The sequence below is a fragment of the Protopterus annectens genome, chromosome 10.part0 (genome assembly GCF_019279795.1).
Source record: "Protopterus annectens isolate FY-2018-M chromosome 10.part0, PAN1.0, whole genome shotgun sequence".
Classification (NCBI taxonomy): domain Eukaryota; kingdom Metazoa; phylum Chordata; order Ceratodontiformes; family Protopteridae; genus Protopterus; species Protopterus annectens.
In genome coordinates, this window is record NC_056744.1 from 1,011,604,367 (window position 1) to 1,011,630,644 (window position 26,278).

At 42.4% G+C, this 26,278-nt stretch overlaps 1 protein-coding gene across 1 annotated transcript in view; it reads right to left on the reverse strand.

Annotated features, from left to right (window-relative positions):
- Nucleotides 1-26,278, reverse strand: part of LOC122813454 (E3 ubiquitin-protein ligase HECTD3-like) — a 699,643-nt gene that overhangs the window by 203,138 nt on the left and 470,227 nt on the right. The window contains exon 13 of the mRNA XM_044085769.1: nt 9,535-9,638. Coding sequence (XP_043941704.1) covers nt 9,535-9,638 — 104 coding nt within the window. The remainder of the gene's footprint in view (nt 1-9,534; nt 9,639-26,278) is intronic.

The following is a 26,278-nucleotide window of genomic DNA, read 5'->3' on the forward strand; positions in this document are numbered from 1 at the left end:
GGTTCTCTCAACTAATTAAAGAACCAACTAGAATAGATGAGAAAACAGAGAGAATCCATACTGGACTGGACACTAACCAACTATCCCAAACAAAACTATACAGTAGGCTGCCTCCCAGATGACTTAAGTGATCATCTCCCCACCTTCCTACTCCAGAAACACTCCAATCACCCCAAACCAGTAGTCTACAAATTTGTACGAGATGACCGTAACCTTACCCCACGATACCTAAATACTGTCCTAAGCCACTGGAACTGGGAACCACTACGGACACTCGGGTTAGACCAGGCAGTAGACTACTTCAATACAACCTTCTCTAACATCCTTAATAGTCTAGCTCCCAGCAGAAAGATCAGAGTTAAAGCCAACTATGCACCCTGGCTAAATAGAGACACCAGAGCCTTACTAAAAGCTAGAGATAAAGCCTGGAAAATCTGGAAAACTTATAAAACCCCTAGCTCCAGACAATACTATAAACAGCTTAGAAACAAGGCCAAGGCTGAATCCAAAATAAACAAACAAAACTCTTTTCTTAGCGCCCAAAGGAAATATTCAAATAGTCCACAAAAATTCTGGCATGCCATTAACTCCCTACTAAAGCCAGGCAAAACCACAACCCCAGCACCCATCTCTACTAACAATACCCTAGACATAGCTTCTCAATTTAATAACAATTTTACTAAATCCATCTTAGCCCTGTCCAGTCAAATAACCAAAAACAGTCTACCTCAGTCACAACATAACCTATTCCACACCACCCCCCTCTTTCAGCCTATCACCAGTGCCCACCTCAACTATCAAAAAACTCCTCCTAAAACTAAAGCCAACCACACTAGCAACTGATAACATATCTGCTGCATACCTAAAAATGGCTAGTGACTCCTTATCATATCCTGTCTCCATCCTTATCAACCGCTCCATACTAGAATCCTACATACCCAAACTCTGGAAAGTATCTCGCATCATTCCTCACCATAAAGGAGGTAATTCTTATGAATTCTCCAACTACCGACCTATTGCCATCCTTTGCCCCTTATCCAAAATTCTTGAGAAATGCATTCACTTGCAAGTGATGACATTTCTTAACACACACAATCTACTATCTACCACACAACACGGTTTCCGTCCACATCACAGCACTACCACAGCCCTTTTATCTTTCACTAATTAAACCTTCACAGGAATGATAACAAATATGTATCAGCCATTTTCCTAGACCTCTCAAAAGCATTTGATATGGTCTCCCACTCCATTCTACTAGACTCACTAACATCATTATCCTTCACCTCCTCTACTATAGCCTGGTTCAGAAGCTACTTGTCTGACAGGCAACAATCAGTCCAGTGGAAAGGAACTTTGTCTACACAACTTCCAGCCACCATAGGTGTCCCACAGGGCTCTATACTGGGCCCGCTGTTGTTCTCTATTTTCACAAATAACCTCAAATGCTCTAGACAACATGCCACACTCATACAATATGCAGATGATTCAACTCTGATCTGCTCCGCCTCATCTCCCACCACCCTACATACACTCCTCAAGATACCTTTATCTCAGTAGAAAATGGATATCTGGGATCCAACTAATTCTAAATCCCAAAAGACAAAACTGCTACTATTTACCCTAATAGATAAAAAACCCTCTCCTTTACCATAACCTCTAATGACGGCACCACCATCTCCCCTTCTAACCACACCAAACTTCTGGGCATTGAAATAGACAATAATCTCCACTTTGATGTTCACATCTCACATACCATAAAACTAGTACACAAAAACTAGGCTCCCTATACAGGCATAAGTCCTTTCTCTCACAAAAGCCAGAGTCACTCTTGCACAAAGCCACCTCCTCTCAACTCTATTATCGCAGCACCAATCTTTACCCAAATCAGACAATGTGACCTAGACAAACTAGAATCATGCTACAATAAAATAGCCAAGTTTGCTACTAACTCAACCTATAGAACCCATCACTGTGCTGCACTAAAAGAACTAAAATGGCTTGAGCTACCACAGCTACTTAACTATCACCAGCTGGGCACAGCCTACAATATTCTCAAATATCCTGAAAAAACCCCCTCATTATCCAACCTACTTACTATCTATACTACAAACCGATACCTAAGATCCAGTGAAAAATCTCTCCTCTCCATCACCAAGGCTAATAATAATGCAGGGAAAGTGCTCTACTCCCACACCTTTGCCAGAAATTGGAACTCTCTTCCCCTATCTGTGTCCACTGCCCCCTCCACATCCATATTCAAAAACTCCCTCAAATCGCACCTTCTTAGTACATGGTTATGCCCTTGTATCACATAACCCTACCCATACTACTATTAACTCCCCAAATTCCTCTCTGATCACATGCTGGAGCTCTGATCCCTGTAGGCTTGGTCATCTGAAAGGGTACTTTTAACTGTAGAATCTTACTTGATATATTTTCTTTTCTTACCAAAGTATGACTGACATTGTCTTTTTACCCATGTTCTATATCTTTTACCTGGAGTGTTTTTATTAATTCTTGTTATATTACTATGCTCAGCATACATGATGTAACCTGTTTTGTGTATTATGCTGGATGTACTGTATTTGTATAACTTGATGTTGGAGCTTTTCTCCCAGGGCCTCCGCTGAAAATGGACCTGGTCCAGTCGGAATTTCCCGGTTAACAAATGTAAAACAAAATAATAAAATAAATATTTAACACATTAAAAGCACATATATGATTTTTAAGAGATCTTTTGGGGAGTACTGACAATACAAAGACCTGAGAAAGTAAGCTAGGATATAATGAGGAATCACACAAAAGTGCTCAGTTTTAAAATAGATACAGGCATACAGAAATGAGTCCAGTAGATGGGTAACTCTACATAAGGTGGTGCTATGCTACCACACTCACTATTATGTTTTTTCTTTTAAAAGCAATCAAATGTTTACTATAACAGCAGTACACATTTGAAAATTCTTTGTCCATTCTGCAGAAAAGGAGGCAGAACATATCCTTAATTCACTATCATATTGCTCTTGCTGCCTAATGAAGCCAAGAAATGGATTCATTAGCTAGTCAGATATGAGAATTTTCCATCCATTTTCTAAATGATAAATTTCATGTATAAATTCCCAAAAGAGGATGTGGTAGGTGCTTAAAAAATGAGTACCTTTACACACATGGGAAATGTACTAGTGGTTCTTAAAACAAGTCTCCAAAAGATTCTGTGCATGGAAAAAGGCCAAATTATAGGTAAAGGGGTCTACAGTCTTCATACTGAGGTAGGTTTAGTAAACAGAACTGTGCAGTGCAACATTGCAAGATCTTTGATATTCATTTGATTTATACAAAATTTCTTGATCTCAAAAGAGTCTTCAAAACAGTCAATTGCGGAATTTCTAAACAAACTTTCAGACTGCAGTTTCTCTCAAGAGTTTGTACATTGTTTGACAACTACTTATTGAATCGATCCTACATTATGAATGGAGCTTGTGATTTTTGAATAAATAGAAAAAAACTTTGTACAGAACGGAGTTTATGATTTCTTAGGAAATGGAAAAAATGTACAGAGTCCTACAAGGGTCCATTCTTGGACCACTTTTATTATCATATTTTTTAACAGTCTCCCTTGGGACTTCTTGACATTTGATTGCATAATGTATGCAGATGATATCATGTTCACTAGGCATGGGAAATCAAATCATGAAATCTCTTCAAAGCTGCCATTTGAATTTGAAGTGCTTTTGAACTGGTAGGTTCACAACAAACTTGTAAATACCAGAATGGCTACTGCTAAAGATTAAACATGCCCCTATGTCTGTTATCACTGATCTCTATTTTAACATTCTGCCTACAAGCATTTCTCAAAGGTATTGTGTTAGATTCATCTCCCTCCCTCTCTCTCTCTCTCTCTCTCTTCAACTAGAGACTCAGGTTAACAAAGTACTAAGAAAACTAAAAACAGGCTTTGCAATATCCAATCTGCTCAGTCCAGCAGCCAGACATTCAGGTCATCAATGTACGCATTCCTAGGATCAAAAACAGATTGCCCCTAATCACTGCAAACTGAGCTGCTAATACCACACTATTACATCCTACCAAGAATAAAGTACAATGCTTTATCAGCCTAGCTAAGAATAGAGAGCACCACTGCAGTGAAATAAAGAAGGGTAAACGTCTAACAGTTTCAACAAAAAAAAATGAGCTGCTGGTTAACATACTTATTTTCAAGCTCCTTAATACTGGATGCTATCCACCTTTAAAGACCAGGCTCTTTAACAGTGACATTAATTATACTCCAGGAAATGCAGGTGGTACTCAGTTAACCAGACCTCCTTATAAATTAGCCAATATTGAAAATACATTCTGTAAAAATGCACATTTCAATTGGAACAACCCCCCCCCCAAAAAAAAAAATAAGACAAGTGAATGAACATACAAGCTACAAACTACAGCTAAAAAACTATATGATAAAACAGCATTCATGTAAGTGGTATTGATAAGGCAAGGAACAATTATATATTCCATCTACTGGCTTAATACTAATTCATCTCTTGACATAGTTATTGAAATGCTTCTTAGGAGCTGAACTGCAAACTAATTTGCTCTGTCAAAATTATGTGTTCTTAAATAAAAATGCAATAATGTGCTAGATCTACAACTATGTTACTGCCAATGCCTATGTAAATGTCTACACAAATAGTTCTATATTCTGTTGTGTGTTTAGTTGTATTGTCTTGCTCTGTGGCCAGGACTGTGACTGAAAAGTGTCCTTGGACCAGTTCACTTACATGGTTAATACATGTTAAATGAATGAGTAAATAAATAAATAAATCAACACTGGAGCCGTGGTTAGTTAAATAACTTTCTCCAAGTCATGGAGAGTGAAGGACTCAAAGACAGTACTACAGGATGAAACATGCTAATAGCTCATAGTTTTAACCCTCTGCATCAAACATTTAGAGACTGAGTTTGTATATTACAGTTTGTAATTCACCACTAACTGAAAACTGTCTTAATATTTTACTTTCTCTATTTATTGACCAGGTAAAGCCAATTGTGCACAGACGTACCTTTAAACATTGTATCTTGGACACAGGAGCCAATTCATTAACAGCTCAGATTTGTAATCCTCTGTGCTAACTGCCAGGCATGAAAATGCTTATATATGATTCAGTTGTACCATATGACTGAAAAATTGACAATGGCATAAATAGTATTCACCCCTTCCAAGTGAGATGACGGCACTTTATGAGCTCTCTTTTCTGTACAGCAGCTTCAGTTCTACATCCATAAACGTTCATGGACTTTCCTTGATTGCTATGTCCCATGTACCACAGTAAACCATGGCATGTGCCCTTAGGCATGGTCATATTAAGGGGAAACATTCCTGTACTGGATATTTTCTTTTCATGAGGGCATTTTTCTTTCATTTTCCCTGGTTTTAAGTACATCCTTTTAAACATATGAGCAAGGATCGAATGACCATATGCAATTTATGCAGAGGGGAGGAAAACCTTTTTGACAGCGTGTGTCCAAATTGGAGATAATTTTCAGAACATTTTCTGAAGTGCCATGGTAGTTTTGAACAGAGATGATCACTTACTAATGAATTAATAACAATGATTTTCACAGAAAAGGTTTTGGTCATACTAATCATGTTTATTCACTATTTTATATCAACAAAAGTGGAACAGTGGGTACACGGAAATAAGTGAAGCATATCAGAAAACCTGTTCCATGTACATGGTCACAAATCAAAAGTCACGGGAGAATGAGATGATAAACAAGACCTGTTAAAATTATTTGACACTAAAAAGAACTTATTTGCACAACTGCATCCTCATCACGTTGATCTAAAATGACTGAAAAGCCTCCACAGACAGTAATAATGCAAATTCTGAGAGAAGCAGTCATTGATTTTATTTCTAATGATAAGGTGATCTCTTTCAGCACACAGATTTCTAGCAGTGTTGTAGATATTTCTATTTGCTTTTGTTTGAGAAGCTGTGCAACAGTATTATCAATAATTATGTCCTGCAGACACTGTCACAGAGAAGCTATTGTGTTCTCACCACTCCACTGTTCTCTGAGTTTATCACTGCTGTCCCCAAAGAGTAGCCTTTGGTCCACTTCTTTTCTCACTTTGCATCTAAACAATCTTGCCTGCAAATTCATTGACTTCAAATACCGCCACATAACAATTAAAGAACATGTTTTATGACACATAAGTTTAAGCAGAATCTAAATGGCATCCTGATGGACAGATTGCTGTTCACCTTGTTGCATTACATCAAGCTGAGCCTGAAATTTTGTAAGATGACTACAGCTTACCGGTAAGCTGCAGCAGGTTATCGCTATGGACATAAATAACAGAATCCTTGCCTCTCGTCATCATGGATTTTTCAGATCATTTTCAATAGGAACAAAACAGTATCACACTGTTTAGTACTGCTCAGTATTATGTTCAGATTTAGATGTCCAAACTTTCTCTTGGCATGAAGAACACAAAAACGGTTAAATAGCATTTAGTGGCATGTGTAAAAGGGAGTACAAGTTCAAAACATGCACAGGAAACATAACGTGAGCATGTGTGCAAATGGCTGGCTTCAGATGTTTTTTTCTCCTAGCTGCTGTTTTGCACGTGCAACATGTTCCTTTTTATTTCAGAAATTAAGGTGCAAAAGTAGATGGTGCATGTTAAAAAAATGTTTTCCCATGCACCTTTTGCGCAAGCGCTATAATTTCGCCACCGTTGCACTAGGCAGTTAGTCTACTTTCTCCAATGTATGACATGGTGACCTAAGCCATAACAAGAGTCTAGGTGCAGATAAGTCACTGATTTCTCTTCTTTCGTGGGGAAAACATATTGAGAAATTAGCAATGGACTTTATATATCCTTATGGTGTTCCCATCCCTAGGCCTCAATGTCATGAATGCACCACTGCAAATATCAAAGTGAATTCAATCACATTTTCTATATTTTAAATTAAAACATGCCTGCCTGAATTAAGCTAGTTTACCTGATTGCATGTTCTCACAAAGAAAGGCAGTGGTACTGGACTATCCATTGAACTTGGACACAGCTCCTCTGAAATAGTAGAAATGCTTTCACGGAAGCCCCCACCTACAAAAAAATATTAAGCGAACGTTTCATTTCATTTCATTTACTATAGTGAAAAACTATAACCATGTATCACATAACCCTACCCATACTACTATTAACTCCCCAAATTCCTCTCTGATCACATGCTGGAGCTCTGATCCCCTGTAGGCTTGGTCATCTGAAAGGGTACTTTTAACTGTAGAATCTTACTTGATATATTTTCTTTTCTTACCAAAGTATGACTGACATTGTCTTTTTACCCATGTTCTATATCTTTTACCTGGAGTGTTTTTATTAATTCTTGTTATATTACTATGCTCAGCATACATAATGTAACCTGTTTTGTGTATTATGCTGGATGTACTGTATTTGTATAACTTGATGTTGGAGCTTTTCTCCCAGGGCCTCCGCTGAAAATGGACCTGGTCCAGTCGGAATTTCCCGGTTAACAAATGTAAAACAAAATAATAAAATAAATATTTAACACATTAAAAGCACATATATGATTTTTAAGAGATCTTTTGGGGAGTACTGACAATACAAAGACCTGAGAAAGTAAGCTAGGATATAATGAGGAATCACACAAAAGTGCTCAGTTTTAAAATAGATACAGGCATACAGAAATGAGTCCAGTAGATGGGTAACTCTACATAAGGTGGTGCTATGCTACCACACTCACTATTATGTTTTTTCTTTTAAAAGCAATCAAATGTTTACTATAACAGCAGTACACATTTGAAAATTCTTTGTCCATTCTGCAGAAAAGGAGGCAGAACATATCCTTAATTCACTATCATATTGCTCCTGCTGCCTAATGAAGCCAAGAAATGGATTCATTAGCTAGTCAGATATGAGAATTTTCCATCCATTTTCTAAATGATAAATTTCATGTATAAATTCCCAAAAGAGGATGTGGTAGGTGCTTAAAAAATGAGTACCTTTACACACATGGGAAATGTACTAGTGGTTCTTAAAACAAGTCTCCAAAAGATTCTGTGCATGGAAAAAGGCCAAATTATAGGTAAAGGGGTCACAGTCTTCATACTGAGGTAGGTTTAGTAAACAGAACTGTGCAGTGCAACATTGCAAGATCTTTGATATTCATTTGATTTATACAAAATTTCTTGATCTCAAAAGAGTCTTCAAAACAGTCAATTGCGGAATTTCTAAACAAACTTTCAGACTGCAGTTTCTCTCAAGAGTTTGTACATTGTTTGACAACTACTTATTGAATCGATCCTACATTATGAATGGAGCTTGTGATTTTTGAATAAATAGAAAAAAACTTTGTACAGAACGGAGTTTATGATTTCTTAGGAAATGGAAAAAATGTACAGAGTCCTACAAGGGTCCATTCTTGGACCATTTTTATTATCATACTTTTTAACAGTCTCCCTTGGGACCTCTTGACATTTGATTGCATAATGTATGCAGATGATATCATGTTCACTAGGCATGGGAAATCAAATCATGAAATCTCTTCAAAGCTGCCATTTGAATTCGAAGTGCTTTTGAACTGGTAGGTTCACAACAAACTTGTAAATACCAGAATGGCTACTGCTAAAGATTAAACATGCCCCTATGTCTGTTATCACTGATCTCTATTTTAACATTCTGCCTACAAGCATTTCTCAAAGGTATTGTGTTAGATTCATCCGACTCCCTCTCTCTCTCTCTCTCTCTTCAACTAGAGACTCAGGTTAACAAAGTACTAAGAAAACTAAAAACAGGCTTTGCAATATCCAATCTGCTCAGTCCAGCAGCCAGACATTCAGGTCATCAATGTACGCATTCCTAGGATCAAAAACAGATTGCCCCTAATCACTGCAAACTGAGCTGCTAATACCACACTATTACATCCTACCAAGAATAAAGTACAATGCTTTATCAGCCTAGCTAAGAATAGAGAGCACCACTGCAGTGAAATAAAGAAGGGTAAACGTCTAACAGTTTCAACAACAAAAAAATGAGCTGCTGGTTAACATCCTTATTTTCAAGCTCCTTAATACTGGATGCTATCCACCTTTAAAGACCAGGCTCTTTAACAGTGACAGTAATTATACTCCAGGAAATGCAGGTGGTACTCAGAAATGAAGGTGCAAAAGTAGATGGTACATGTTAAAAAAATGTTTTCCCATGCACCTTTTGCGCAAGCGCTATAATTTCGCCACCGTTGCACTAGGCAGTTAGTCTACTTTCTCCAGTGTATGACATGGTGACCTAAGCCATAACAAGAGTCTAGGTGCAGATAAGTCACTGATTTCTCTTCTTTCGTGGGGAAAACATACTGAGAAATTAGCAATGGACTTTCTATATCCTTATGGTGTTCCCATCCCTAGGCCTCAATGTCATGAATGCACCACTGCAAATATCAAAGTGAATTCAATCACATTTTCTATATTTTAAATTAAAACATGCCTGCCTGAATTAAGCTAGTTTACCTGATTGCATGTTCTCACAAAGAAAGGCAGTGGTACTGGACTATCCATTGAACTTGGACACAGCTCCTCTGAAATAGTAGAAATGCTTTCACGGAAGCCCCCACCTACAAAAAAATATTAAGCGAACATTTCATTTCATTTCATTTACTATAGTGAAAAACTATAACCAACAAAGATACCTGCATAATATTTGCATTTATACAAATATCACCTAACTTATACATATGCAGCGTCTAACTGGATGCTCAATATGTGCTTGACGCTGTTTCAGACTACATAATTACATAAAGTTTTATATACCTATTTTTTTCAAACAGAATTGCTATATTGGAATTTTACATGACACAGCTACATTTTAACTTATGCACTACAATATCTAAAACATTGTGGTCCTTACTATATTGTTATCTGAAACCTGTTCCTTCATCATTCAGCTAGGAGTTGTCCACCTCTAGGGTAAGGAAGGCATAGAATATAGCAGAAGTTATAGTGGAAACCACAATGGAGCATAAAATGAGCTCTGCAAGCAGGTAAAGATATTAACCTTCAGGTGCTTTTCAGCACTGAGGGAGTAGAGGTAGAGATAAAGAAGTGAACAGCCAATAGTGACCACACTACAGTCTGTTTCACAGTCTTGAAGTGGAAGTGGGATGGATATCAAGATCATTGTTACAGAATGAAAGCAGGGTATATACATGTATACAGAAAGTGACATAAAAAAACATCATAAAGTAAACCCTGTTTAATATTTGTAGACCACAATATTATGCACCTATACAAAGTATATCTAAACGTTTAAAAAGAATCTCAGTTCATAATAGTTTCTGGCAAATCATTCCATGATCAAACAACTTTATCTGGGATCTACTTCATTAGTCCTTTTGTTCTTTTGTACAGGTATCCATCTCCAGTTTATATACCATATAAATTAACTTTTTTACTCACACTTATCAGACGTATACACCATAAACAGTTCTCCTCTGCATCTCCTTATATGATAAGGGAAACCAGTCCAGCAACTTTAATCTAAACATATAATTCAGTATTTCAAAACTAACAGCATTCAATGCCCATCTTTCCTAAATCCTATCTCAAATTAAACTGTATCTATGATAAGGTCACTGTTGTCGAATACATTTTGCATTATGTCAAATGTCTTGGCACTTAAATGTATCAAAGTCCCCATTCACTGTTCTCACTGGCAGGTTACATAATTATCTTAATGTGCTGCTTAAAACCTAATTTGGTATCCAGGAGAATCTATAAATGTCTGTAGTAAATAACCTTATGCACTTATTAACTTTTCATACATCATCTGGCTAAACTATGGGCAGGATTCACGAAGTCTCCGTGTAAGAGTTACAAGGCTTACACGGAGGCTGCAGTTAAACGGTGTGACGTCAGCATGTCATGCATATGCATGAGGGCATGCTGAATCACACCTAAGGCTAACACGGTCTGTGGAAGACAGTAGGGGGCGTGTCCGTAGGGCGAGCCCTGCAAACGGACACGCCCCCAGAAGAGTAAAAGTCCCGAAAGTAAACCCCCATGACGGAGTCCGTGTAAATGTGAATAAACACAACACAACACATGCCCCCACAGACTATGAACATAAAATGTAGAAATGAACATCTTATATTTTTTTTTATAAGTTGTAAAGATGTTTGCCCGTGAGTGCACTCGTTTGCACGGGCGTGCCCGTCGCTTAGCCACAGTTAGCAGTCAGTGGAAAAGCATATAAGAACTAAATATGCAAAGTAAGCCAAAAGGCAATAGTGTAGCAGTAGAGACGTCAGCTGAAGAGGAGTCAGTCATGGTTCGAGCCCCCACAACGTCAATTTTTATTTTTAGTGAAATAAGCATGAAACAAGTCCCTGACATATATGTACATATATAAAATTATATTTTATGTAAAATGTAATGAAATGGGCCATGTATTTTGAAGAAATGTGAGATAAAAAAATAAAAAAAAAATGTGAGATGTGCCCATAGCTGAGCTACAGTTTAACAAGCTGAGGATATCTGTAGGTGAGCAGTGTTTTAACAGGTGTAAAATGAGTGCCCGTAGGTGAGCAGTGTTTTAACAGGTGTAAAATGAGTGCCCATAGGTGAGCAGTGTTTTAACAGGTGTAAAATGTAAATGGTGTAAAACCAGCACTAACCCGCTTACAACTGCTTAAAAGTGCCTTAGTCACTCTGAATGACAAGGCCTGTAGTTTCCTCAGCAGCAAAATAAAATACCTCCCTCAGTCTCAAACCCAGGACCTTGGAAACACTAATCTGCATGACTTACCACTAAGGCATGAGTGCTATACAAGAACATTGTGCTGAAAGAAATATATCATAAAATAGTAGGAATTAATTTAAAGGGAATATACAAGTCTAGCACACAAAGCATGTCATGTATATTTACTGTCAAATCTAGTGGATTTGTAAAATAGTACTGTGTGCTGAGAAACAGTCATGCTAGTAGGTAGCTACTAGGTAATAATGTCACAGTAGCATCTGGCAAGCCACACACATACTCAGAGCAGGATAAACACAGCCATAGTTGAATAGTTAAGAGTGCAGACATAGCAAATGTGACTGAGTTACAGGGATGTCCCTGATGTGAAAACAAATGTCAACTGTGCCCCACTGACACCCTGCCAAATGTACTAACAGTAGCTTACAGAACAACATGCATTGCAGTGTCTACAACACAGCCTGAAATATGAGAGACATACCAACCCTTACACTCACAGAACAGTGTCCACAGCAAACCAGCATGGTCCCCACTATGATAATCTGAAAGGGCTACATCTACCTAACAGACCTTTTTATAGCACAGGCCTGTAATCACAGTGAGAACTGCAATCACTACACAACAGGCTGCATGCAATTAGTGAATGCTGGCTAACAATTGGTGCAGAGGCCATCACATGGACATGTGCAGATACCTACAAAAGCATCCTGTACTCCCAGTCCACACATGCAATATTGTCATTGCACCCGCTGGAGGTAGAGAGAGAGAGGGAGAGAGAGAGAGAGAGAAACCAAAAAAAAAAAAAAAAAAGAAAGAAAGAGAAAGAAATTACAAACTGGAAACATCAAGGCAAAGAGGCAGACAGCAGGCCAAGCAACTGCAAGCCTACACAAACAGCTGCAACAAACACAGGTAATGTAAAGTACTACTATAATACTCTACATACTGTGAACCCTCCAGATGTGTTATTGGTCTGTATCTATGTATATGAGGATGTGCATAGGGACGGGGACATACTGAAACTGTCACTGAAGGCTCCACATACATATGTATGTGACGGTAGCTATGTGCACATAGCAATATAGGTTGTAGTGCAATGTACAAGTAGGTGGTACAGTGATGGGTGTTCAGCAGTACGTTACTGTGTGTATACATATGTGGACCTAAAAAGGAGTAAATATATATATATATAACATGTGTATACGTATGTATATCGAGATATGTATATATATATATATATATATATATATATATATATATATATATATATAATATGCATATGTGTATACATAGACAGGGATGTAGAAATACATAGACAGATATAGTTTCACAGTGGCATAGTATAGTACTAGGCTATCTGCAGACAGTGTATAGAATAGATTTAGAAACATGCACCTCTGTATAGTAGTGACAGAGTGAAGACCCCCCCTACATAATAGCATTAGTGTACTGTGCCTTTGTCTAGTAGTGACACAGAGATGACCCCTGCTGTAAACCTATGATCTCCCATCCACTTGTCAAGAATGCACATGAAGAGTGTCAGTGAGGGTCTCTGCCTAACATGAACTGGGATCCTGTTCCTCAGTATGGGAAGCCTCTTAGTGATGGATCTGTCCCTACAGTATGTCCTATTCATATGTGTGCTGAGGTTTAAATCTGTAGCTGTCATGCTTCTGATGGATTTGGATTGTATGAGGTGGAACATGTCCATCACTACCAGATTGGACATGGCCTACTACATCAGGCACAGATCACCCCTACGTAGGCAGTATGCTATGGAATAGAGCATGAGTTACATTAGTCTGGTAGCATATGACAGGTGTTGCAGAACCTTGATTCACCTGGTGATGTACTCATGGGGTCCCCCTCGCTGTTGCAAGTGCCAGGTGAGGTACATACCAAATGGGGCATAGTACACAGTCATGGGCCTGATAAGGGAGGAGTATAAGGGTACAATGACCCCTTTTGATGTGGATGTGAATCCCTTCATGATAAGGTGGGCAAGGTAGGAAGTCCATCCAACCACTTTGGCAACGTGGGTGTCAAATGAGAGGTCAGCATTGCACAGTGTCACCAGGTCTCCAATTACTTTGTCTGTACTCAGTGGGTTATTGTGTAGGTGATAATATGTAGGTACCTTGTCTGTCCAAAAGGGTATGAGTATACATTACGTGGCATGCAGTGTCAGGCCATGACTCAGCCACCAGTTGTTGGTGTCCGTGAGGCCTGTCAGTAGGATGTATGTGTCAGCAGGTGTATTGCCTATGGCGCCTAGTATGCAGTCATCTTTGAACATTGCCAGCCACTACCCTCCCAAGTCTGCTTCCACATCTGAGAATGATATGCCGAACATGAGTAGTCCCAGGACAGAGCCCTGTGGGACACCACATGTGACTGGCTCTGAGTCTGACATGGCACCACTGAGGTTGACTATAGGGTTTCTATCCGTTAGCTGGTTTGCAACCCATCATGTGACATATGGATTTACATGTTAGCTGTTGATCATGTCTATTATGGCAGAGTGCGGTATTGTGTCGAATGCTGTAGGCAAGTCCCGGTAGGCTGTATGGACCGCTATGCCCTCAGCAATGGCTATAGTGACTGATTTGAAAAGGTCAACCAGGTTCATAAGGCAGGATCTGCCCTCTACAAAGCCAAACCGGGTGGGAACAAGTGTCTAGGTCCCCAATGTCTCTGTGTATGGGTACCATAATGATCCTTTCCATAGTGTTGCAGACCAGGCTGGTTAAGCGTATGGGGCGGTAGTTACCAGGGTCTGTAGAGGTGCCCCCTGTGTGGAGTGGGACTACTGTTGCTGTATGCCAGTGTCCAGGTACATATGCTGTAGTAAGGCTATGGCTGAATAGCATGTAATGTGCATGTGTAGCTCCTCTTGCAGTTCACATAACATGCAACCCGCAATACCATTGGGTTCCATTGCTGCTGTGTTTACAGCTCCGCTGAGGGTGGTTCCCAGCTGGACATCCGAGATGACAGGGAGGTTACAGTCAGCTGGGATAAGTAATTCCACATGTGTGGGTGAGGGAGTGTAGAAACCTGCACTGAACCTGTCTGCCAGACTGTTGGCATTATCTGTGTGTTCAGTGTAGCGTATGTCACTGTGAACTAACTGTGAACACAACTGAGGGTTCCCATCCAGGTGTGTAACATAGCAGAGGAAGGCCTTGTGGTTATCTGTAGTGACCATAGCGATGTCCCTCTCATTGTTGGCCTTGCATGTTTGTACGACAAAACCCAACTGTCTACTACTGCCAATGAGAGATGCCGTAGCTCTATGGAAGTATGCTCTGCCGTGCAGTAGCTACCATCTGTTGTTATACAAATTGTTCAATGCTGGGTCCACCAGACAGGACGCCTGCCCTTGGTGGAGAGGGTCATGGTTCCATTTGTGATTGCATGATCCATGCATTCTTGGAGATGTCTGTAGAAGCATATGTGAGGGTGTTTGCATTGTGGGAAGTGGATTACACTGGCCCAGTGGGCATTCAGGATACCAACTCAGTTATAAGACGTGTAAAGTCGACATGTGAGAGGTCTCCCACTGTAGTCTGTTGTGTTGTGGGGGAGGTGGGATATGTATATCCAGGGTGATTAGTCTGTGGTCAGATGTGACTAGTGAGGGGTATCCTTCCAGTGTGTAGCACATTGTCCCCATGTTTGTGATGATCAGGTCTAGCATATTATCTCCTGTTGTGGGAGAGGTGACCAGCTGTTCCATTGCATTTGACATAGTGAATACCGGGAACCTTTGGGCTAGGGTGTTTGGGGTAGAATAATGCACCCAGTGTATGTTAGGGTAGTCGCACTATCCCAATATGATGGTGTGTGGTGGGACATTCATATCCTCCAATGTCTACAGGAAGGCCGACTGTGGTCCCTGAGATCAGGAGGGTGGTCTGTAACATGCTACCAGTTGTATAGCAGGTTTGCCTACGGTTATCTGCACCTGGATGGTCTGTGATGCTTCATGTGTTGCCACTAACCTGGAGGTGTGTGTGTCCTCCATGAATATGGACACACCCCCTCCCTGTCCGTTTTGTCCCGAGTCCTGGGGCCAAAATGCATGATACGGGGTATAGCCTGGTACTGCTGGTGTGCTCTCAGGAGCCTTGAACCAGGTTCTCACATACTGCACAGACATCGAGATTGGTAGAATATGTATGTACAGATATATGCAATACACACATACATATATAGATATCTGTAGAGACTTACACATATACAGATAGATCTGACACTCACCCTGTGTCTCTCTCTCACTCTCTTCCCCTCTCTCCGCACATCTATATGTATATATCTACATCTAGATATACATATGATATATACATATATACAAACAGATATATATCCATATACAGATATAAATATATCAATACATATATATATGTACATATATATATATATCTATCTATATATATATATATATATATATATATATATATATATATACACATATATAGACTGTGTGAGGCACATGTGTGCAGATGTCTTGCTACAGGTGCCTGGTGTCACAGGCATGGAGTGAACACCAGTGTGGATACTGGAGTACCATACCCCATTCAAAAACACTGACACCAGTAACCACCACATATGTACATGCCTGCCCACCACTGCATGTGTCAGGGGGGAACAGGGTCAACAAGTGTACAATAGGCTCCACATCGATACACACAGTGGCACACTAGTCCTGTAATACCTGTACATGGAATGTGTCAGCGGACATGGTGTGTTAGCTATGGACATGTAGGTCACTGTACCCCTCCACACCCCACAATGTCCTACATGGTATGTACCTCCCATGACAGCTACATATGTGGTGAAGGTCACAGACATATGCAAGTAACTGTGTCAATGCACTCAAACACCACAGAGCGCACACAGACTACCTACATAGAGGTTACCACTTCTGGATATACATAGTTCGGTCACACCCATGACAGTTGTCTCCCAACCATGGTAACGCCTCCAACATCCACAACACAAATTACCTATGTCTGTCATCCTTGTCACTGCAGTATAGAGCACATGGTGGAGGTATGGGACCCTACCCACAGATATGACATATCCTGTAGTAGACCACACAGAATTAAGAAGCAAGCCTCCCCATGAGTAGATGTCAGACATACCCCTGCTGAATGTTATGCTGATAGGTAATATGCCATATGAGTCACCCTGTGTAACTGTTTGTAAGGAGCAGGTACGATCATAACACATGTGTCACAAGGGGCAGGATAGCATAACAGTATGCTGCTGTAGGCCCAGGGCCAAAAGCACACTACCTACCTAGGATGCAATGCACACCCATTAACACATTGCAAACGGAATATGTGAGGTGGAATGAGTGTGCTAGTGACTGGATGCATGTTGTGTACTGGTGTGATTGCTCACCATGACTGTCTGTCTGTCATGGTAGTGTGTGTCCATGGTGTGATGCCAGAGACAGGTGTGTGAGGTATTGCGATCAACACATACTACATTGCCATATGTTGTGCTGTGTTACCCTGTATGTCACTGTGGTGTAGGTAGGGTTATGGCAAGTAAGGGTAGTGTGCAGTACCAGTGAAATATGTAACGTGCATTGTGTACAGTGCATGGGCTGATAATGTTCCCCATACAGTACCTTGATTCAAACCCCCAGTGTGAGGTCATGTATTGTACCTGAAACAGTGCGTTGACTGCTGCAGTATACTAGTCTGTTGTATGGAGTGTGCCAGGTACTGTTGCACAGTTATCGGATGAGCACTGATATCTGGTCATGTACATGTGTATCCCCCAATAGACAGACAGATGCTATATATGGTGCCTAAGTTATATCACTGCAGTCAAGTATAATGTGTGTTATGTGTGCTATAATCTGCTGACAGATATTGCTGACATATTTCCCTTCTCCTTTTCAGGGACATGGTTCACCAAAGGAACCCAGTCTACTCCGCTGCAGAAGAGGAGGAGATACACCAGAGCCTGGTGCGGGATTTCACTGTACTCTTTTCCCGCACCAGCCAGAACCAGCAGGAGAGGGCTGCACTATGGCAAGACCTGGTCCATCGGGTAAATGACATAGGCACACATAACTGGACATATGAGCAGGTATGCCATCACTGCAGTGATTTAATTAGAAATGTCCATCAGCACGCGTCGGATATCCACAGGCAGCAGCTTGCCACAGGTGGTGGGGTGGCTAGACACCCCCCTCACCAGACTGGAGGGACTACTCCTGAGTGTTGTGGCTCCAGCACAGCAGCAACAACAACAGCATACATTTGTAATGATGGAGGCTGGAGCCACACAGCAGCAGGACACAGAGCATGCAGGTAACATGCCATGTGTATAGTGACCATTTTGTACACTGTTAGGTTATGCATGTGTGTGGTGTGTCCTCGATTTGTAGCTGTTATCTTGGTAATTATTGTGCATTAGTGATAACCTCATTATCTGCAGTACACCTGTGGAAGCTAACTGTTGCACTACTGAACTGTAACATGCCCACAGTATCAATGGCACAGTTGTGCCCACTGACGATGAATGTCTCTTTTCCGCAGGTCCCTCTGGTGTAACAGCAAGGCAGCCTATCCATGCTGGTGAGTGTGTAATACCATTACCTTCACTACTCTGTATACTAATAGTAATAATAGGCTGAAGCAGTAGGGCAATGTGTTTGATTGCAGGTGTGTTTGTGTCTGTGGGTTGATATCTCATATACTGAGGTGTGTGCAGGTGTGCATGTGCCCATGTGTGCATGTGTGCATGTGCGCATGTGTGCATGTGCCCATGTGTGCACGTGCCCATGTGTGCATGTGTGCATGTGCCCATGTGTGCATGTGCCCATGTGTGCATGCATGTATGTGTGCATGTGTGCATCAGTGGTGGCATGGTGTACACATTGTAAACTGTGTTTCCTGTCTTACTCCCACAGGTTCTGGTGCTGCTCTGGTGTCATGCAGCAGGGAACCTGAATCAGCTGCTGTGGATAGTGATGATGATACCTGTGTAATGGCACAGGTAGGTGTGCCAGGGTCTGTCACTGGTCAGCCAATTGACACTACACAGCTGTTGACCCCATCTATGCGCACAGTCATCCTGCCAATACATCCCTTGTCACCAATGTCCCTAGGTGATGGACAGGAAAAAGTTGGCATTGACCAGGGTAATGTGGTACCGGTGGCACATGCATCGCCACACTGCAGCCATGGCCAGGGCCCTGACACGGTACCGCACAGGCAGACGTCCATGGGTTCTCGTGGGAGCATCCGTGGGCGTACTGCCCCTGTCAGACATGCCCACAGAGGTCTTTCAACCCCAGCTATGTTTCAGGCTGTAATGCAGGCACAGTCACGTATGGAACGGTACACCAGACAGGGTCTGACGGAGATGAGAGCATGTCACACAGCCATGAGTGGCAGTATGCGTGTTGTTGCGGCTGCCATCCGCAACTTCACCGAGGTCATTGACAGACATTGGGGGGACACATTAGATCTGTTCCACAACTATATGTCCATGAGTCAGGGCAATGGTGGGATGGTTGAGGCATTGATGTGGCAGTATGCCAGCAACAGCAGCAGCTGGCAGCCATCGCAGATGACAACAGGGCCGTGGCCACTCACATAGTGCCAGCAGCAGCCCCAGCAATGCTGGGTCTGTGCTGTCATCGGACCGCCCCAGGAGACCACGTGCACGTGGTGCTGGACAGTCCCAACATGGACATGTCTCCAGTCAACGAACACCTGCTTCTGATGACAGTACCCAGTCTGGATTGGTACCTGATACAGTCCGTAGCATGCCTGCCTGGCACAGGTATCATGTCTGTGGCCACAGACAGTGATCTGTATGTCCTGGCAGGTACAGTCTGCGGCTATCCACAAACACCTGTATATGGCAGCCATGAGGTGGGACTGTGTGCATTCATACACACATACAAAGTGATAACACCTAGGGCTACCGCATACATGCACACACTGCATCAACATTGCCCCATCTTGTACTGCTGTCCCTCACCAACACACACACACAGACATGTCAATTGGTTGTATCAGTGGCAGTCTCAGGCATACCAGGTACACACACTGTGCACATGATGAAACTGTGTCACCTCCTGCAATCTACAAGATCAGTGCAGGAACAGGTTAATGTGGTGCTGATGCACAGGGTGACTACATAGACGTATTGTAGTAGTATGATGCTGACAGCAGTACAGTGTAATTATAGTATTGTGGGTATATACCAGCATGCCTGATGCAGTTACAGTATGAATGTCATTGTATTGTTTTGTACACCCATACTAATTACCACAGTGTTCTGTCTGCACATCTTTGCATACTGGTGGTGAGGCTGTGAAGGGATGGCCACCTACATAGGTAGCACAGGGGATACAACAATGTACATATTGATACTCAATGATGGCCATGTCAACTGCGAGTTGCATGCTGTCCACACACGACTCTGCAATGCAGATGTTTCAGGATGTTGATATCTGTGCAGTACTACACTGCAGGTTCAGGGCTCACAAGAGCACACTAGCACTACAAGGTCACACCTCATACCATGCATAACAGCACCAAAACACAGAACTAACTATGACAGGAGGGAGAGTGTCCATACATGTCAAGGATACTGTGGTGCCAGGACAGGTAGCATACATCATACTACATCTGGAACTGCTGAGTGAGGGCTCAGTGTCTGTTATTTGACATGTGTATTATTACAGGTATGAGCACTTGGGTATCAGGCCAGTTATTCAACATTACGAAGGTACGTGGTCTATACACTTGTGGGGTTATGGCTGGACCCAGCCCATCTGACCTGGGAATGTCTGGGTACTGGCTTAGAGTGCCTGCATATATGCACTGTTACATACTGGAAGTCGTACACCTTGTTTGTTGTAGCATAGTCTACATACAGGCCTGCTGACTGTAGCTTTGTTTGTATGCATGTTAGCCTGTTATGTTCCTGAAACACTGATTCCACCTGCGGTGCAGATATACAATGCCTCTGTGGATCCCTAGTGACATCTGTGTTGCTTACTGTACTGATGTCCATGTGTCACTTGACAGAACGTCACTGTTTGACCTGTTTGCATGTAGCTTGCCTGTAACACATTGCATATGATGTACCTCACATTTGCTCAAGACAACATTCATATATGCCAGCACTAACAATTCAGGGGCACTACACCCTCACATAGTCACCTTGAGTACCTTGTTCCCCATTGGCCCTATGTGTCGTTACTTAGTGTGGGAGTCACAATGCTGTGGTAGCATGTGCAAAGGTCACCTGTCGATCTACTCTCAGGTCCAGTTGGTGAATCTGTGAGTCATGTGGCAATGTTACAGCTGCCTCATGTACACAGACAACCCTCTCCCCTTCCCATACATGTCAACACATGTTCATAGGTTCATAGGTTCATAGGTTGGTACTAGGCTATCAGCCCTAGGGCCTATACAAACCTAGCCATAACAATTCCCTGGCTATTTCTTCCCACATTATTTACTTTCCTGGACCCCTGTCTAGCAGGGCGACTGACATGATCCCTGGGGTGAATATAGGTTCATAGATTGGTACTAGGCTATCAGCCCTAGGGCCTATACAAGAGATGCAACCACATAGCCAAACTGGGGGCTAAGCTCTGTTTACACAGCACTGGCATTCCCTGTCAGGTGGAGTGGGATACTACAGTGAATACAGTACCAGTTTCCCATAGACCTGCCATGACCACAATCCAAACACAGACACACACAGGTACATTATTGGCCTCTCAGAATAGCATCCTGCCTGAGCAGCTGACACCTGCAAAGCAGACACACAAGCAAACATTACACCAGAGCAGAGCACATGCAACACATAGCTCACAAAGCCTGTGTGCCTAACAGTGGCAGGCCATACGGCTAGACAACACACCTGCTACGGTTGTATGAGGTACCTCTATTGACACGTACATGGTGGTCCTGCTCCCAGGCTGGACAAGGTGATGGTCACGCTGAGCTGCCCGTCTGGCACTATGATCCACCACATAACACAAGCAAAGCAGTCACTCCAAGGCATGTAGCAGTATGACTCAGTCATTGTCTGTGCCAGTGTGTATGACCTCTGACGCACCTCCCTGGACTAGATGTTAGGGGAAATGGAGGGGCTCTCTGAGGTTGTGGCACAGGCTGGTATGGCCCTGGCTTTGGGTAGCATCTCACCCTCACCATGAATGCTGCCACAATATGTAGACAAGATCATCGGTTTCTGCACTTAACGTATCTTTCAGTGACATCCAAAGGGGATCCAATGCCTGTCAGTGTGGGATTACATGCTGGACATGCCATATTGCTTTGCATGGGACAGCTTGCACCTGTCACCCATGGGCCATTGTATATTGGCAGAGGCTGTTGCTACACACATACTGCCTTTGTATGCAAGGCTGACATTACATAGCCACCTACACAGGCAGCACAAGGGATGGGACACTAATAGCAATGCTACTCAACAGCAGCAGTGTAAACCTCAAGATGCATGCAGTGGAAACTGTCCTTAGCATGGGGTAAAGCAATATCCGTGCAGTAACAGACTCCTGGTACAAGGCTCCCAGGTGCACACCATCAGTGCCAGGTCATTCCTGATACCATGCTTGTCATCCCCAACACATGCTCCAAAACAGAACAGGGGGAATGTATCCAAAGGCACCTCAGATACACACACCCCCATGTTGGTGGCACTGCACAAAGCATCAGAGCCTCTCCATGTGCAACACACAGTGGGTTAGACTGCCTTCAGGTTCATAGCCTGGCACACACCACACTCCCATACCCAGGAAACCCACTTGGCCTTCCTGACAATACTGGGAATATGACAGTCTCTGCACACACCATTATATGGTTGTACTGCAACTACCCAAACATACAGTGTGAGCATTATTCTAGCTGCAAGACCCTATCTGAAGGTGTCTTATCATTCATTCCCTACATTGCTATGGAACAACTTGTTACCACTCCCACAAGTGGTGACAACATGCTACACCTGTTCATCACCAACATGTGGACTATATGCTCCAGACCAATCATGTATCCCTCGCTGGTGGGATGACACCATCTACAACCCACACTGTATAGTCACATACCACATGCAGCCCCTGCACAGAACACCCCAGTCATACAGTTGTCTGATGCATATTCCATGTATTCACATGGGGCAGGCTTTGGACATGGGAACTCTTGCAGTTCACAGGTACATATGTGTAGGTGGCACACACATACATCATGTGTGCATTGACATTACTGATATAATGTATGTCGTGCAATATTGGGAACAACACCCCACACACATGGCAAACTGTGTGACAAAATTACACATGGCATTTGTAGGATACAAACCCCTACCTAACTATGTTAGATCACTTGTGAGAGTCACATTAGCAGAGCACGCTATTTGCATTATTGGGGGGATTGCTTTCTCCTGCTGTACTTATAGGGTGCTGACATAATCAGTGTTTAAACAGTGGAATATGCAGCATGTTTTGTGTAGTACTAGTTGCCAAAAGGGACATTTCTCATACACATGGAATTACACACACTACTCCTCCATACACAGTCACACACACACTGGGCACTTGCAGGATTCAAACCCCTACCTAACTATGTTATGACTCTAGTGAGAGACGCATTAGTGGAGTGCACTATTTGCATTACTAGGGGGATTGTTTTCTCCTGCTGTACTTATAGGGTGCTGACATTATCAGTGTTTAGACAGTGGAATATGCAGCATGTTTTGTGTAGTACTAGTTGCCAAAAGGGACATTTTTCATACACATGGAATTGCACACACTACTCCCCCTTATACAGTCACACACACACTGGGCACTTGCAGGATTCAAACCCCTACCTAATTATGTTATGGTTTTAGTGAGAGACGCATTAGCAGAGCGCGCTATTTGCATTATTGGGGGGGGGGGTAGCTTTCTCCTGCTGTACTTATAGGGTGCTGACATCATCAGTGTTTACACAGTGGAATATGCAGCATGTTTTGTGTAGTACTAGTTGCCAAAAGGAACATTCCTCATACACATGGAATTGCACACACTACTCCCCCATACACAGTCACACACACACTGGGTACTTATAGGATTCAAACCCCTACCTAACTGTGTTATGACACTAGTGAGAGACGCATTAGCAGAGCATGATATTTGAATTACTGGGGGCATTGCTTTCGCCTGCTGTACTTATAGGGTGCTGACATCATCAGTGTTTAGACAGTGGAATATGCAGCATGTTTTGTGTAGTAAAAGTTGCCAAAAGGGACATCTCTCATACACATGGAATTGCACACACTACTCCCCCATACACAGTCACACCCACACTGGGCACTTGCAGGATTCAAACCCCTATCTAACTATGTTATAACTCTAGTGAGAGACGCATTAGCAGAGTGCGCTATTTGCATTACTGGGGTGATTGCTTTCTCCTGCTGTACTTATAGGGTGCTGACATAATCAGCGTTTAGACAGTGGAATATGCAGCATGGTTTGTGTAGTAAAAGTTGCCAAAAGGGACATTTCTCATACACACGGAATTGCACACACTACTCCCCCATACACAGTCACACACACACTGGGCACTTGCAGGATTCAAACCCCTACCTAACTATGTTATGACACTTGTTAGAGACGCAGTAACGGAGCGTGCTATTCACATTACTGGGTATAATTTCTGTCCTGACATATGTATAGTGTGCTGACATCATTATGGATGAAGAGGTATGTACATCTGTTACTATCCATCAGTAAGGGGAGAGCATATCTATGCATTAACTTTGCACAGGCACAGTGGCCTACTGTACGGTGGAGGCAGATGCCAAATACACTGTGGATAGCCTTCTGTATTCCCTAGGGACAACGGTCAGGTATTACACTCTACGGCCATATGTTTAACTGTCAGATGCACGTATTTGTTGCTCATATACTGTTTGTGGGTCTTTATTGCCATAGCCTTCCCTATCTCTATAAACAACGTATGTACTGTGGGAGATGTTTGCATATGAGTGGGATCCAGTACTTTACTTATGTCTCTGTTGTAACTTCACTGTGTGCACTGGGCAGATGTCTGTATTGTGGGAGGTTCCTGTGTTAACACATATAAATGCCAGATATGTGTGTGCAACTGCTGAACTGTGACATGGCCTAAGTGTGTGAGCATGCCCAGTTCACAGTCTGTATGGCTTCTCGACTGCCACATCTCATTTATCTAAGTGTGCGAGCATGCCCAGTGTGACCGTTCCTTATGTTTGGATCTGTGGACCACCACATTTCTGTTTGTGTGTGGACGCCATCTATATATCACATGTACAGTTGAGTGTTGGACATCAGGTTGTGTTCTTACTGCCCAACTGCTGTGTGTCTGAACTTAACAGGCATTATGCTGTGCCTGCAGGGTCGCCATGTGATAGTTTGCATACAGTTGTCATCATCCTTTCTTACTGACCAAACAGTTGTATTGTTGTATAGTGTACTGGTGCAAAACTTTCACTGTGGTGGACAGTATGATCGGTTTCAGTCCTATCACTGCTTGTAATGTTTATAGTGAGCACACCAGACTGGTTGAGGGCCAGTTGTGCAGATATGACCATGTTGCATTTTGTTCAGATATGGACAGCTTAGTACATGATTGTCCGACATTGTTATTGTATTCCACAACTTGTGTGGACAGTGACAAACAATGGCCATGTGCCCTAGTCCATTTGTAATGCTAGTCAGAGAGTGTTTGTCCTTCAACACACATTTACTGGTATTTGCCATGACATATGTCACGGTTAGTGTGCTGTGCCTCTGTCTACCCATGACATACAGGTGATATCCAGGGTACACCTGCCATCTCCCATCCAGTCATCATGATTCCTCTGGATGACAGTCACTGAGGGACTCCCTGGATATCCTGTAGTGGGAGTTTAGTCATGAGTGGAGTGAGCTTCTAGGTTGTGGACCAATCAGTACAGCATGTCCTGTTTATGTCTGTGCTGGGGTTCAGGCCTGTCAGCTGCATAGGTCACCAGCATTCAGTGTTTACATGGTGCCAAACGTCCATTGATACCAGGTTGGTCATTGCTCTAAACATCAGGCACAGTTCACCTCCAGCCAGGCAGTATGGCACTGTGTGGAGCTGCAGTTACTTTACTCAGGCGACACATGGCATCTGTTACAGCTCTGCAATCCTCCTGGTGGGGTATTTGTGTGGTCATTCCAGTTGCTGCAGGTGTCTGCTATGGTACATCCCACAGGGGCCATTGTACTCAATTGTGAGGCTGCAGTTTGTTTAATCAGCCAACACATGGCATCTGTTCGAGCTCTTTGATACTCCTGCTGAGGTACTTTTGGGGTCTTTCCAGTTGATGGAGGGGTGTCTGCTGAAGTACATCCCACAGGGGCCATTGTACTCAATTGTGAGGCTGATGAAGGATGACTGCAGAGCCACAATGACCTCCCCTGATCTAGATCTGACTACCTTCATG